General features: G+C 36.7%; 3 protein-coding genes across 3 annotated transcripts; 2 read left to right on the forward strand and 1 right to left on the reverse strand.

Annotated features, from left to right (window-relative positions):
• Positions 1–626: 626 nt before the first annotated feature.
• LOC143561483 (protein TIFY 11d-like) lies at positions 627–1,677 on the reverse strand. Its single transcript, XM_077049556.1, has 4 exons — positions 1,463–1,677; positions 1,229–1,375; positions 884–941; positions 627–792 (listed from the first exon to the last, which is right to left on the reverse strand). Exons 1-4 carry the CDS (start codon positions 1,581–1,583, stop codon positions 735–737), a joined length of 384 nt encoding a protein of 127 aa, XP_076905671.1. The 5' UTR covers positions 1,584–1,677; the 3' UTR covers positions 627–734.
• Positions 1,678–5,741: 4,064 nt separating this feature from the next.
• Positions 5,742–8,585, forward strand: LOC143561490 (pollen receptor-like kinase 3). Its single transcript, XM_077049567.1, has 2 exons — positions 5,742–7,596; positions 7,994–8,585. Exons 1-2 carry the CDS (start codon positions 6,174–6,176, stop codon positions 8,557–8,559), a joined length of 1,989 nt encoding a protein of 662 aa, XP_076905682.1. The 5' UTR covers positions 5,742–6,173; the 3' UTR covers positions 8,560–8,585.
• A 3,831-nt stretch (positions 8,586–12,416) lies between these two features.
• On the forward strand, positions 12,417–13,986 carry LOC143561433 (uncharacterized). Its single transcript, XM_077049526.1, has 6 exons — positions 12,417–12,698; positions 12,940–13,047; positions 13,110–13,274; positions 13,354–13,525; positions 13,607–13,680; positions 13,766–13,986. The coding sequence occupies exons 1-6, from the start codon at positions 12,417–12,419 to the stop codon at positions 13,838–13,840; spliced, it is 876 nt and encodes a 291-aa protein (XP_076905641.1). The 3' UTR covers positions 13,841–13,986.
• The last annotated feature ends 97 nt before the right edge of the window (positions 13,987–14,083 follow it).

Below are 14,083 nucleotides of genomic sequence, written 5' to 3' on the forward strand. Positions count from 1 at the left end.
TTTGTCGTTGATAAAGTAGTTTACAACCGTGTTCTATATATACTTGAGTCTAGAATTTAGGAAGGCATGTCAAGAAAGTTACCCAAAAAATTTGTAACATGATTACTATAGATTTGCATTCAACTTTTTAAAGTTATTCCTAAGATGTAATTTTTAGTATACCGTATGAATTACCCATGTAATTTGCTCCAAGTAACCCATTTGTTTTCAAGATGTAGCCAATTTTGAATAGGGTTTTGTTTGTTTGTTTGTTTATGTGGATCTCTTATTGAACAGAGAATTCACTTTTGATTTATTATTGATATTTAATTTAATTTAATTATACTTGGATGACCATTTTTACCCAATCCCCTTTTTGTCCCAGAGTTTATGGTTCAACCATTTGAAAATTTGGATAAGATTCATAATCCTTGACATAGTAAGAAACATATACATTACAATAAGAAACAGAGATCAAACAAACAAGCTATAAGCTATAATATGATATGATATGATGATTATCAACTACTAGTTATAGATACATTAACAAGGATTATTAAGTAGGAGTACCAAGTACAAATTATACATGCCATAACCATAACCATAACCATAACCATAACCATAACCATAACCATAACCATAACCATAACCATAACCATAACCATAACCATAACCATAACCATAACCAAACAAGTGATAATAATCCAAGAGATAACATAACAACACCATATGCATTACCATTAATTGACTACAACTTAATTACTGTCCACCACCGGCTCAGGCTTCGAATACGCACATGCTCTAGCGGTGATTCTGTGAATAACTTTCCTTAATTAGTTCCATCTTCAAGAATAAATAAATTACATGACTACTAAACTTATTAATCACAAATAATAATACGCACCTCTCTCTTCTCTTCTCCAAGAATCGAGCCAGAGATGCTTTTCTGGCCAGTGGTAGATCTGCATCACAAACCAAAATATACAATAATAATAATAATAATAATAATTACTTATTTCGTAACGGACCCTCGATTTTTTATTTTTTTCATCTAAAAAAAAATTAAGTTTATACAAGGTGCAAACAAGCCGAGTTGAGGGCGAGTGACTAGAGATAAAAAGTTGAAACAAGCCCGAGAGTTAATTAAAGTTTGTTTAGTTATGGAGCTCTAGCCTTATGTTTTTTAATTTTGGGGTTTGGTATGTATTAACTAACTTCACCTTGCAAATTAACCTAGTAAATTGCTTACCAGAAACAGCATTGGGGGTCCCACTGCCAGCCAATTTCATAATTTCCAAAGCCTTATCGGGTGGGAAATCATCCACCACAATCACCTGCCCGGCATAAAAGATGCTCAACTGACTCGATGATTCCTTTGGCGGCCTTGTTGCCATCCCTAAAGAATAACAATCCATAACAAAAATAACAGATCTAGTCAAACCAAAGTATGCATGAATATGAAAATATATATATAAATACCAACCAAGATTGAAGTCTCCTAGAGATCCGGTTTCCTTGAGGTACTGACTCAACAGATTGAAAGTCTGTGAGAATTTGTTGGTGTTGTTTGATTTTTCAGGGCCGGAATCAACCACCTCAGACATATTATTATTATTATTAATCACCGGTAGAATAGTACCTACTTATCTCCTGTTGCTTCTTCCTTTTTAAATACAAAATAATAATAATAATAATAATGATAATGCTGCAGCTGCAACATTTATTTATAAGGCTGAGGGGTGTGGGGGGCGCGAGTGGGGGCTCCAGCCAATAATATTGTGACGTGTGGCAGAGAGAGAAACTTGATAAGATGGGTGTTGGTTGTGGTGCTCGCGCCCCGGGCCCTGGTGTGGAGGGGCGCGAGAGGGGGCGCGAGCGGTTTTTTTTTTATTTTTTTATAAATGTATTAAAAAAACGTATTATTAAAAAAACTCATAAATTATTTAAAAAAACACACATTAATTAAAAAAACACATTAATATCTAAAAAAAAAATTAAAGTACTAAAAAAAAACATTATTCTTATTCTTCGGCTTGGTCTTCTTCGATCAACCTCTTCCGGATACGTTCCTTTTGTTTTTCCATCAGCATTTGGTCGACCGGATTTAGGTTACTGAAGTCTCTTGTAAACAAAAAAGGGTATGATGTTAATGTGTATTCATTATAAAATAATATTATTTTCGTCTCTCATTCAGTGTATTTCAATTTAAGAATAAAAATTTTTTTTTTTAATAAACAAAGAGCCCAACGGCTCTATTTACGCATTCCCAGGCCACTTCACGCGTTATCCCAGCCGCTAGCCCTCTTGCGCCTGCCTGGATTTCCGCGCTCGCGCCCCTCTCGCGCCTCGGGGGCGCGAGCGGATGGGCTCACGCGCCCTTTCTCGCGCTCCACACCCCTCAGCCTAAGGCATAGGGGGTGTGGGTCTTCAACGGGGGCGCTAGAGCCCCTCCGCTCGCGCCCCCAGGCGCTAACACCACACCACCGGGGCGATAGCGGGGGCGCTAACGGGGCGCGAGCGCGAAAAAACATGCAGGCGTGATGGGGTTAGCGGCAGAAGAGAGAGTAAAGTGGCATAGGGGAGTGTGCAAAGAGCCGTTGGTTTATATAAAGAGCCGTTGGGCTCTTATTTAATAAAAAAAAACGTTTTTTTTTCCTATATAATACCCCATTTCACCCATATCAATCACCACAACTTCAAACATTCACCCAAAATCAACTCATCTTCCCAACTTTTTTTAAAAAAAATGGCTGGAAATTGGTACCCAAACCTTGATTCAGATTACATTGACGACGATTTATGGTCGTCACCGCACCAACCGATGTTTTATTCGGAGCCGCAAGAATCATCCGGCTTTCAACCATCCAACACACAACCGTCTCCTAACTTTGTTGTTCCGGAGACACAAGAATCACACGGTGAAGCTACGGGACCAAAAAGACGCGTCCACCGGAAAAAACAACTTGCAACGGACGGGTCGGGACCGGCTTCGACTCCGAGGACGAAACGGAAAACCACTCCGTGGTCATCGGATGAGAAGGAAGCCTTGTGTCGGGCTTGGATAGTCATTTATGAGGATCGGCGTTGCGGTAATTGTTTTAACGTTTTTAAAAATGATTTTTAATAAAAAAGTTAAATAAAAAAGTTAAATGGAAATCTAATTTATTTATTCATTTTGCAGCCGACTACCAAAAGAGCAAGAATTTTTGGACAAAGGTTAGGGAGACGTTCTATACGCTCGTTGGGAGTACAGAGCGGAACGCCGATATGATTTCGGGTCGGTGGTCCGTAATCAGAAAATTTGTCGGCTTGTTTACTAATCTTTTCAACAGGAACAGCGGTCGTATGAGACCAAATGGCAGTGATGATTTGGCGGTTACAATTTCACGGTCGAAGAGTGGAAGCAGGAGTGTTTGCGGAGGTATGGGATGTGAAGACGTGGGATGATTTAAAGTTGTGGGAGAGGTTGAAAAGGTGTTCCAAGTGGGTTGAGCTGGTGGCGCCGGACGTTGATGCGGAAGTACGGCCAAAACGCACTAAAACTAGTTCGTCTGGAGCGTATAGCACTTCAACCGGGTCGGATTGCCGCGTTGGATTCGACCTAAAAATTGCGGAGGAGGAAACGTCTTCACCGCCGAGGAGGCGGCCATTGGGAAGGGACGCCAAGGGGAAAAAACCGGCTGAGGGGGAAGCCGTAAACATCGCCAATCTTGTTGAATCCCTCAATAAATTCAACAAAACCATGGAGGTGGTCTCTAATGACAAAAAGGAAAAAAGTCGAATGAGAGATTTGGACTTCCTTACTAAAGACTTCAGTAACCTAAATCCGGTCGATCAAATGCTAATGGAAAAGCAAAAGGAACGTATCCGAAAGAGGTTGATCGAAGAAGACCAAGCCGAAGAATAAGAATAATGTTTTTTTTAGTACTTTAATTTTTATTTTATTTGTAGATATTAATGTGTTTTTTTTAATAATTTATGAGTTTTTTTAATAATACGTTGTTTGAATATATTTAAACAATGGGGGCTCCAACACCCCCCTTATCCAGTTTCTCTCTGCCACACGTCATAATATTATTGGTTGGAGCCTCCGCTAAAGCCCCCATTAGAGCCCCCCACACCCCTCAGCCTAATATAAGTTACATTTTCATTTAAGCACGAGGTTTACATGCCTATTGCCTTCGACTTATGACCTGTCCTTTCCTGGGCCCCACCTGCACCCTATTCCCTTCACTATCTTTACTTTTCTTTAAATGTCTTTTTCTTTGCATTTCAAAAACGTTTTATTTTTATTTTTTATTTCATTTTAAAAAAAATCAAATGTTTCTTTTCTGTTAGGGTTATAATATTTTGCAACTAAGAGCATTCAGATCTCATTTCATATATTTTTTCTATAATTTAGCTAAAAAATATCATTCTATAAATTTATCTATAATTTTTCAAAATTCTTTCACATTCTATTCCCTATTAATATCTATAAATTAATTGTTTATTATTTTTTTCTCTTTTGTCTTATTATATAGTAAATAGTGATTGGAAGATATGTGATATATTATATGGTATGGATCAAACATAAGTCCCTATATTTAGAAATTTACTTTAGTTGCTATATAACTCATCCATATAATAGGGAATAGATTGGAGAGATGATTTTGATGGTTTTCTTAAAATTTACCCTAAATTATATGGGTTTGACAACTTTAAAGAATGGGTTGAGAATGCTCAAACTTAACCTTAACTTTCTATTTCACCTTTTCCTTCATACTTTATTATCTTAGTACATATATGTGTTCGACTTTGAGGTAAACAAACAAACCATGTGTTTGTTTTCTATTCATAAAAAAGTAATTAAAGTATATCTTAAATGAGTTAAAATGAATTGTTATTGTCCTCAAATGTGAACCAAAAGGTCTAAGAATATTTTATTTACCAAGACTAAGAAATCAATTAATTTGAAGGAAACATATATATAAAGTGTGCAGTGAGGGGATCTTTTATATTCTAGATAGTCGGTCTTTACCTCATATATATAAAGGAAACATATTAATTATCTGTATATGTTCTTTTGAGCTAGAACCACCTACGCGCTGGTGAAAACCACCTTGACTTGTTTAGAGTAAGAACAGCCAGTTCATTTAGTAGACAGCAAGCGAGCAACAATCACCTACTCCAGCTACGGCTATTCTATCTATTCTCTAGACGTGAATATGAGAGTGACGATCAACTCACATATTAGAGATAAGAAAATGTACCGTACCAAAATAGGTATCATTGATATTGATTCAGTACCACTATTTGAATTATCAGGATTGGTACGGATGTTGGTATTCATCGAATTTTTATTTACTATACCACAACTGAACCGAGCATTTTCGATACCCGTATGATACCTAGCTCGTTTCTATCATGTATTCCAACTGTTGTTGCTTTAATTAAAATTGAAAAACTACGTATTAATGAGGAATATTCTAAGGCGCATTTTAGTTATGATAGATCAGTCTATTCCAAGAATAAAATTTAAATTTAGATTTATGTACGTATAATTGTATAATACATTAAAATGCTGTTTGTGGATGTCAACTCTTCTTGAGAGACCCACGACTCCCTTCAAAAAATATGTGGTCTTTATCGATTCCCTTTGCTAGAAGGTCTCAAAACCAATTGAATATGTAAATACGTTGGTCAAAAGTCAAAACCTTAGCTTCAATGTGAGTCACAATATTGTTTTTTAAGCGTTTAACAGCTTTAGTATAGTACTCCGTATCAATTAATAATTATTTATGTTAAGTTAAAAAAGAATATATAGTTTAGTTTACTTGCACAAATATTTTAAGTAACTAGTAGTGTGGTAATATGTCATGTAAGAGATTAAAATAGAAAAACTTTGACAATGTCAATTAAATTATAACCCTTACATTAACCTGATCAACTATTAATTCGGAGTCGTCAACTAATTTCCAATTTCCATCCACCATTACCAGCCACTAATGTTTTTCATTCAATTCAATCTCTTTGTTTTGTCAATTCATCTCTAACACCATTTTTTTCACACGTTTACATTGTCATTCTAATAATAACAATAATAATAATAATAATAATATATCCTTGCATGCATGCATGTTTTTCTAATCTCTACACACAACGGCCTGTTTTCCTCACCGATCAAACCTTCCTCGCGCGCGGCTTAAGCAAACATGGCCGTTGTTTGCCCTCGCCACCACCACCGCCTCCTCGTAATATTACCCTTCCTCCTCCTTTTCCCGCCATGCAGCCTCTCCCAACAAGCCCCACTCCTCCAATTCAAGAACTCGTTGACAAAATCGGACGCTTTATACAACTGGAAAGACGACGGATCCAACCCATGCGACCCCAACAACGTGTGGGTTGGCATCATATGTTCAAATGGGTTGATCAGCACCATCAACCTCTCCAGCATGGACCTCGAAGGCCAGCCTGACCTAGGGGTCTTCGAGGCCATCGAGGGCCTCAAAGCCCTCAGCATCCAAAACAATTCCCTCGCTGGCCCCATGCCAGAAATCAATCGCCTTCGTTTCATAAAAGCCTTTTACGCTGGTGGCAATTGGTTTACCGGGGTCATACCTTCCAATTTTTTCCAAACTCTAGGTTCCTTGAAGAAATTATGGCTACAACATAACAACTTTTCGGGACAGATTCCAACATCCATCGGAGAATTGCCAAATCTCAAGGAACTCCATTTAGAATACAACGAGTTCTCGGGGCCTATTCCTACATTTCTGGACCCGGACATCATCACATCGATTGATCTATCCAACAATAAACTACAAGGAGAAGTACCCAAAAGTTTAACCAACTTTGATGCAAAAGTGTTCGAAAACAACCCTGACTTATGCGGTTCAATACTCGACAAAGAATGCACCACGCCTTCTAATCATCCACCAGACGAGCCAGAACCAGAAACAGAATCAAAATCGTCAGTTAAATGGATCATCATGATTGTGGTTGTTGCTCTCTTGATTATGATCATCTTGGCCAGAGCGAATCAAATAGACGAAGATACAAGACCTTTGGGTAAGGGTGGTATTGATGAAGCTGTTGTTAATATCCCCACCGTAACCAAAAAACCCGCAACTTCTAGTACTACCCAACCATACAATAATAATAATAATAATAATAATAATAACAATACCAGCAGCAGCAGTAGTAGTACAAGTACAAACATTAATAACCAGACCGTTGCTAGCAGTAGTGCAGACATCAAAGATGCATCTGCAGCTGCAGCCCATCCTGCAGCAGTGAAAAAAGCGGGTGGTGGGGTAGGGGACCTGGTGATGGTAAACGAAGAGAGGGGGGTGTTTGGGTTGCAAGACCTGATGAAGGCTGCAGCAGAGGTGCTTGGAAATGGAGGGTTAGGGTCCGCATACAAGGCGATGCTGAGTAGTGGAGTGTCGGTGGTGGTGAAGCGGGTGAGGGAGATGAACCAGATGACCAAAGAGGTCTTTGATGCAGAGATGAAGAAGTTGGCCAAACTCAAGCACCAAAACATATTGACACCTTTGGCCTATCATTTTAGGAAAGAAGAGAAACTTATAGTCTCCGAATATGTCCCCAAAGGAAGCCTGCTTTATATTTTACATGGTAAATAATATTATTTAAGGGACCAGCTACCGTTTTGACCAAAAAAGTTTCAAAGTTTTAGTCAAAATGGTCGTTTGTGGATGACGTTTGATGTTTTACATGGTAAATAATATTATTTAAGGGATTAGCTACCGTTTTGACCAAAAAAGTTTCAAAGTTTAACTTTTTGTTCAAAACGGTCGCTTGTGGATGACGTTTGATGGTGTGAAATCAAACAACGGTGTAGCTGTGTAGCTATATCATTATGACCAATTATATCTATATAGCTTTAAGCCTAAGCTACAGCTACCATCTAGTTTTGCAAAACATACCCTAAAACACAACTTATCATCATGACCAATTATTTAATTTGGTTTTACATGTATAACTAATTAACTAACTAACTAACTACTTGCAGGTGAGCATGGGATATCCCATGCAGAACTAAACTGGGATAAGCGGTTAAAGATCATAAAAGGAGTAGCACGTGGAATGGGTTTCCTTCATAAGGAATTCGAATCGTATCCATTACCTCACGGGAATTTGAAGTCGAGCAATGTACTGGTGGGGTCAGACTACGAGCCGCTTCTAAGTGACTACGCTTTCTACCCAATGCTTAACAACACCCCAACCGTGCAATGCATGTTCGCTTTTAAGTCTCCGGAAGCTGTTTTAAACCAAACAGTGAACAAAAAGAGCGACGTTTATTGCATGGGCATTGTGATTCTGGAACTCATGACCGGGAAATACCCGTCCCAGTATTACAATAACCAAAAGGGTGGAACGGATGTCGTCCAATGGGTTAAGTCCGCCCTTGCAGAAAACCGAGGGAAAGAGCTTATTGATCCGGAGATATCATCCTCTTCTGTTTCGGAAATGGAGAAGGTTCTTCATATAGGAGCTGCTTGTACGGAAAGCGAAGAGGATGAGAGAATTGATTTAAGTGAAGCAATAAGAAGAATAGAAGAGGTAAATGTTAGTTAATAAAGAGATGGATGGATTGAATTGAATTGAATAATGCATGTATGCATAATTGGGGAATCGATAGAATCAAAGATCGAGGCCGTAAAAAGAAAAAAATGATAAGGCTGAGGCCGGGGGTGAAGGCAAGAAACTGAATGAATGAATGAATGAACGAACGAATGTAGTGAACGCGAGAGGCCTCGGATCGGCTTATTTCATTTAGATTAGAGAACTCATTCTTTAATGTCAAGTCATGTGTATGACTATGTATGTATGTGTGGAAAAAAGAAAAGAAATCCGACTCAAATAATGAATTATGCATATGTAATCATTTTTAAGCCAAACTGGCTTAATTGCTGCAATCTCATTCGGCACTTCCTTTTTTCACATGTATGACTATTTTAGGCGTGAATTAGTGGATGCTTTTTATTTTTATTTACTCCGTATTTATTTATCAAGCATCACATGTCAAACACCATTTCGTACATAATTAGATCTTTATTGTGTATTTGATTTTGTGTATAATGCTAGCTAAATTGAATTCATTTATGAATTAAAATAAGTTTTTCCATGAAAAAACAATAGATAATTAATAATCAAACTAGCATTTCGACCCCCCGCGTTGCGGGGGGTTGTGACACCATAGACGAAACTCGGATCTTGGTTATCAAGATGTCAATCGAATCCCCTCGATTTTGATCATCATGGCTTTGAACAGTGAAAGCAATTTGAAGTTATGTACGCGGGACTTAAAAAACTTAAAAAGCTTTTTTATTGGAACATACACATACATGATACTTATTTGGAACATACACATACACAATACTTATGTATTAAAGGAGACATGTATTAGTTGAAGTCCAAAGAGACTGTAAGGAAACGATAATGGATAGCTTTGCTTCTTGAATCTAACCCACACCCATCCACATCAATAGTCATGCCTATATATAGAGTCCAAAAAACTAAAGTCACCACCAACGTCCAAACTCCCTAGTCAGTGAGTTATTTTTTAATCATGTATACTTCTATCCGACAATAGCAATACGTCACCAGTGTATCGGCACAACAACCGACTGTTGTCAATATGCCACCAGCGTATTGGCACAACCACCGACCACCCCGCTTTGTGACTGCAGCGAAGATTCATAGCTTATCAAGAATCTGTCAAGACAAATATATTAAACTTAATCACAGAATAAATTAGTTGAATTAGTTATAATAAATAAAAAACTCCTAGAAGTGCATCTTAAAACTGAATTCAATTAATATGTTTGCTATTTGAGATTCAAATAGCTGTTTAACATAAATACTTAATTCCAATCTCTTTTGTTGACTTTTTGTAAGTAAATTTAGTATCTTTGGAGCAAATATTGACACAACTAATGAAAAGAAAACTAAAAGTAAAGAACTTTTCTAAGTAACAAATCTTTGAGAAAGGGAAAGCAAACATCATATAACAACACATCAAATCCGTAAAGGAAAACAATCGGAAAGAAATACCGGAATCAACTATTCAATTATCATTCTAAATCCCAAACATGCCACCGACTACAAATCAAACAAAAAAAAACACCAGAGAATTAGGCAATAGGCTCAGATAATAAAATATCATCATAGCCTTAAACATACAAAATTCATCATTATCAACATATAGAGACAACAAATATGAAGGCAGGCTCAGATGAGGTGTAGCTCATCATCATAACTTTTATTACGTGTATGTATACTCAGATACAGTCACATTCTCGTATATTGTTTTGAATAACAGATCCACCACCGGAGAGAGAAAGCTTTGATTGATTAAGTTTGAAACAGAGAGAAAGCTTTGATAGATGAAATGAGATGACAACAGAGCACGTGTAAAGTAAATGGATACGTGTAAGGCGCAAATAATACAAAGAAAAAACATACAACTTATATACAATACAAACAAAAGCACACGTGTAAGGTAACGAAGAGTAGACCGTGTGTACAACAATAGAAGCTAGTGTTACAATAGGTAATGCACACCAACGTTGTCTTTTAATATATATACTAAGGGGGTTTTTGTTTTTCATTAAAAGCACTTCCCCATCTCTTTTGTCTGCGCCGCGCAGACAACGTGCAGCCGTTTTGCTTTACAGTGCGTTTGTTTTTTGAAAGGAATTTCATTTAAAAACGTCTGCTCACTCTTCTCCTATAAACATTGTCCATACCACTTCCTACCTCTTTCTTCTTATTTTTTCATTAGACAACACAAAACAACTCCTCCTTCCTCCTCCTTCTCCTCTTAAACCCTAGCTCCCTCTTCCACCCTCCACCTCCATCGCTGGCCACCCTCCTCCACCGTCGGCCACCCTCCACCGCTGGACACCCTCCAGCGCCGCCGCATCTCTCTCTCTCCACCACAGATCCGCCGCATCTTTGGAACAAGCGATTGTGTTCTTGTGTTGGTGAAACAAGAACATCTGGGCTTTGTATGTTTTCTGCAATCAGATACTTTCTAATTGAATGGATTCTATTAAATCAGAAAGTTGAGAATCTGGAAGGAAGGCCGATATCGATTAGGCAAAGTCAAAACTATTAAGGCTGTTTCTTGTTCAGAATTGTTGAAGATAGATTCTCATAAAAATTGCTAGAATAGATTTATGTTCTTTTATTTTATTTGGGGTCTGCACATCAAAAAAGAAAAAAAATCCTGGAAATCGGTATTAATTCAGACGTGTTCTTTTACAAAGCCCATATGTTTTTGTGGTATTATGAATATTATTTAGTGTTGTTGACAATTATTTAAATTTGGATGTTATTTAAATTTCAGTTTATTTTACCAGTCTGCAGATGTTAAAAAACAGTCTTTTTGTTACAGTCTACAGATGTTTGGTCCACCTTTTCTGCTACAGATGTCTGCAGATGTGGTCCGCAAATTGCAGACATTTTATCTCTGAAAAAACAAACAACACCTAATACTAATTGGTGTACTCCCCAATGAGGAAATTGATTGTTCAAATTTCGTGATATATAGATGTGATGATTTTTGGAGTTAAGTATGTGTAAAATAAGGGGGGGTGTTTGCCAATAAATAATAATAATTATAACAACAAACCCTAACAAATAAAAATTGCATAAAAGTTAAAACACAATGGGTGAAATTGAACATAGAAGTAGCAAATTCTAACGAATATAAATTACATAAAAGTGAAAATTGGTATGTAAAATTTGTATTTTATAAAAATTTGTTAAAGCAATTATCACAAAAAAACAACACATTTTTTGGGTTTTTTTTTCTTTATTGTAAAGACGGTTAACAATTTTTTATACATAAAAACCAACTTAATTTTAGTTTTTTCTCGTATTAATCATTTAACAACGCTTTGCACATAAATATCAACGTACTTAGTGTTTTTTCTCATAAAAGTCTCTTTAAAACTCATACTTATGTGTAAATATTGTTAACAGACTATTTACATCGTTAGTTTTTTCTTATATGAAAAAAAACTCAATTAACTATATAATAGAAAGTATATAGTTTTTTTTAATACCATGTGTTAATCATAAATTCACATATTGGGAAAAAAACTGTAATTTTGTGATAAATAGAGGTGACAATAAGGATGGCAATTGATCGATTTAGGCATTCCAAAATTCATACCCGATTATTAAAGTTTGTTTCAAATCCATCAAGTTTAAATGAGTAATTACTCGTCGGATATCGGGTTTTCCGTTTGGATTTAGGGTTTTGACAAATTGTGGGTGCAACGTGGAAGCAAGAAATCCCCCAAAACAAAACACAAACTAACCTCCTCTCTCTCGTCTCCGTTGTTTGTGAGTGCAGTCTGTGTGTAGCATCCAATCCATCATCAATCATTTGTTTTATTATTATTATTATTATTGTGTTGCAAATGCATCGATGGGCAGCCAAGCGATTGTTTCAGCATGGAGCAGCACCATTCAACAACCGGCTTCGAATTGCAACCCCTCTGTCTCATTTCCGATTACGTTTTCTCTCATCTCAACCACCACCTCCTCGTTTCCCTGATGATCATCATTCAAACCCTAATAATAATCATCATTTCAATACTCATAATAATAATAATACCACCTCTAGACGAACAATAAACACCCCTAGGGCTAATTACGAACAAGAACAAGCTCGTGTCATTCAAGCTTCTCTCCAACACGTGGTATCATTTTCTTACTATTCACCATATCTATCTATTAATTTATTATTATTATTGCTGTAATTTTACATTTGATTTCAATCCTAATCATTATTATTATTATTATTATTATTATTATTATTATTATTATTATTATTATCTGCCAATAGGTCATAGTTACTTAGGATTATCAAAATCCAAAGGATGGATTTATTATCCCTATGTTATGTTCACGTAATACTACTACTGATTTATGCTGCTGCAGATTCGACTGGGTTGGAGTGAAGCTGCCATGATTGCCGGTGCCAGGGATGTCGGTGTTTCACCTTCCATTGTCGGAGCCATTCCAAGAAAAGAGGCTGCACTAGTAGAGGTATCTATCTTATGGAACCGTCTTTATCATATTTCTCTTTAAACGTTTACATTGCCTTTCAGTATTTTATGGACGAATGCTTGCAAAAACTTATCGATACAATCGACTCCGGTGAGTTACAATTACAAGATTTAGTAGCAAGTGAGCGTATTGCCAAGCTTATCAAATTTCGCTTACAAATGCAAGCTCCTTACATATCAAAGTGGCCTCAAGCTCTTAGCATTCAGGTAAGTTGCAATTAGCATATGTAGGTTTAATGCTATGTTGTTGAAATGATAAGCGAGCCTTTAACTTTAATATGAACAGGCACAACCAGCAAATGTGTCAACAAGCTTTAAACAACGGGCCATGCTGGTTGATGAATTCTGTCATGCCGCAAACGATGAAGGAAGTGGTGTCGATTGGTACCTCAAACGCACTGTTATTGGTGGGGTGTACTCCACAACTGAAATATACATGCTAACCGATAACTCCACAGGTTTCTTTTCCTCTTTTTTTTCGTTTGGATTTTTTGCTTTCTGTGTCACGTGTGATTGATGATAGTGGTGGTGTTTTTCAGATTTTAATGATACTTGGACATTCTTAAATGAGCGACTAAGAGACGCTTTTGATTTAAAGAAGACCTTTCAAGAGGTTGTTTACTTCTAGTTGGTTATATTATATATGTACATTTGGAATGTTTGCATTTTTAATATTTTGTTTTGGTTGATGTTTTCAGGTACAATATTTTGCAGAAGCTGTGGGGGCAGGGTTGGGCAGTTCATTGCAGGGATTTACAAAGAAAGGTTATTAGGATTAACATTTACGGTGGCATAAAATAAAATAAAATTTTAGGCTTAAAAGTATCTTTGTTGTTTTTGAATGACGAAATGGTTTCGTTTTACTGTAATCATGCTTTGTTTGATTGATGCTTATCTTTTGTTTGACCCAAAGAAATAAAGGATCTTTATATCTTTGTAATCGTTTAGTATTTTGTTTGTTTGTCCATTGGGACCGGACCCTAACTTCTAACTCGTATCAATGTTTTTTGAAATAT

This window comes from Bidens hawaiensis, unplaced genomic scaffold (genome assembly GCF_021521415.1).
Source record: "Bidens hawaiensis isolate Kalapana, Puna unplaced genomic scaffold, B.hawaiensis_p1.1 tig00001177_1, whole genome shotgun sequence".
Taxonomy (NCBI): Eukaryota; Viridiplantae; Streptophyta; class Magnoliopsida; order Asterales; family Asteraceae; genus Bidens; species Bidens hawaiensis.

Bases quoted from the DNA above. Each gene is read 5' to 3' on its own strand.
- LOC143561433 (XM_077049526.1), top strand. From the start codon at position 12,417: ATGCATCGATGGGCAGCCAAGCGATTGTTTCAGCATGGAGCAGCACCA. The intron at 13,048-13,109 runs GTATCTATCTTA...ATTGCCTTTCAG, and splicing joins AAGAGGCTGCACTAGTAGAG to TATTTTATGGACGAATGCTT. The intron at 13,275-13,353 runs GTAAGTTGCAAT...TAATATGAACAG, and splicing joins CTCAAGCTCTTAGCATTCAG to GCACAACCAGCAAATGTGTC.
- LOC143561490 (XM_077049567.1), top strand. From the start codon at position 6,174: ATGGCCGTTGTTTGCCCTCGCCACCACCACCGCCTCCTCGTAATATTA. The intron at 7,597-7,993 runs GTAAATAATATT...AACTACTTGCAG, and splicing joins CCTGCTTTATATTTTACATG to GTGAGCATGGGATATCCCAT.
- LOC143561483 (XM_077049556.1), bottom strand. From the start codon at position 1,583: ATGTCTGAGGTGGTTGATTCCGGCCCTGAAAAATCAAACAACACCAAC. The intron at 942-1,228 runs GTAAGCAATTTA...TTTGTGATGCAG, and splicing joins GACCCCCAATGCTGTTTCTG to ATCTACCACTGGCCAGAAAA. The intron at 793-883 runs GTGCGTATTATT...AGTTATTCACAG, and splicing joins TTGGAGAAGAGAAGAGAGAG to AATCACCGCTAGAGCATGTG.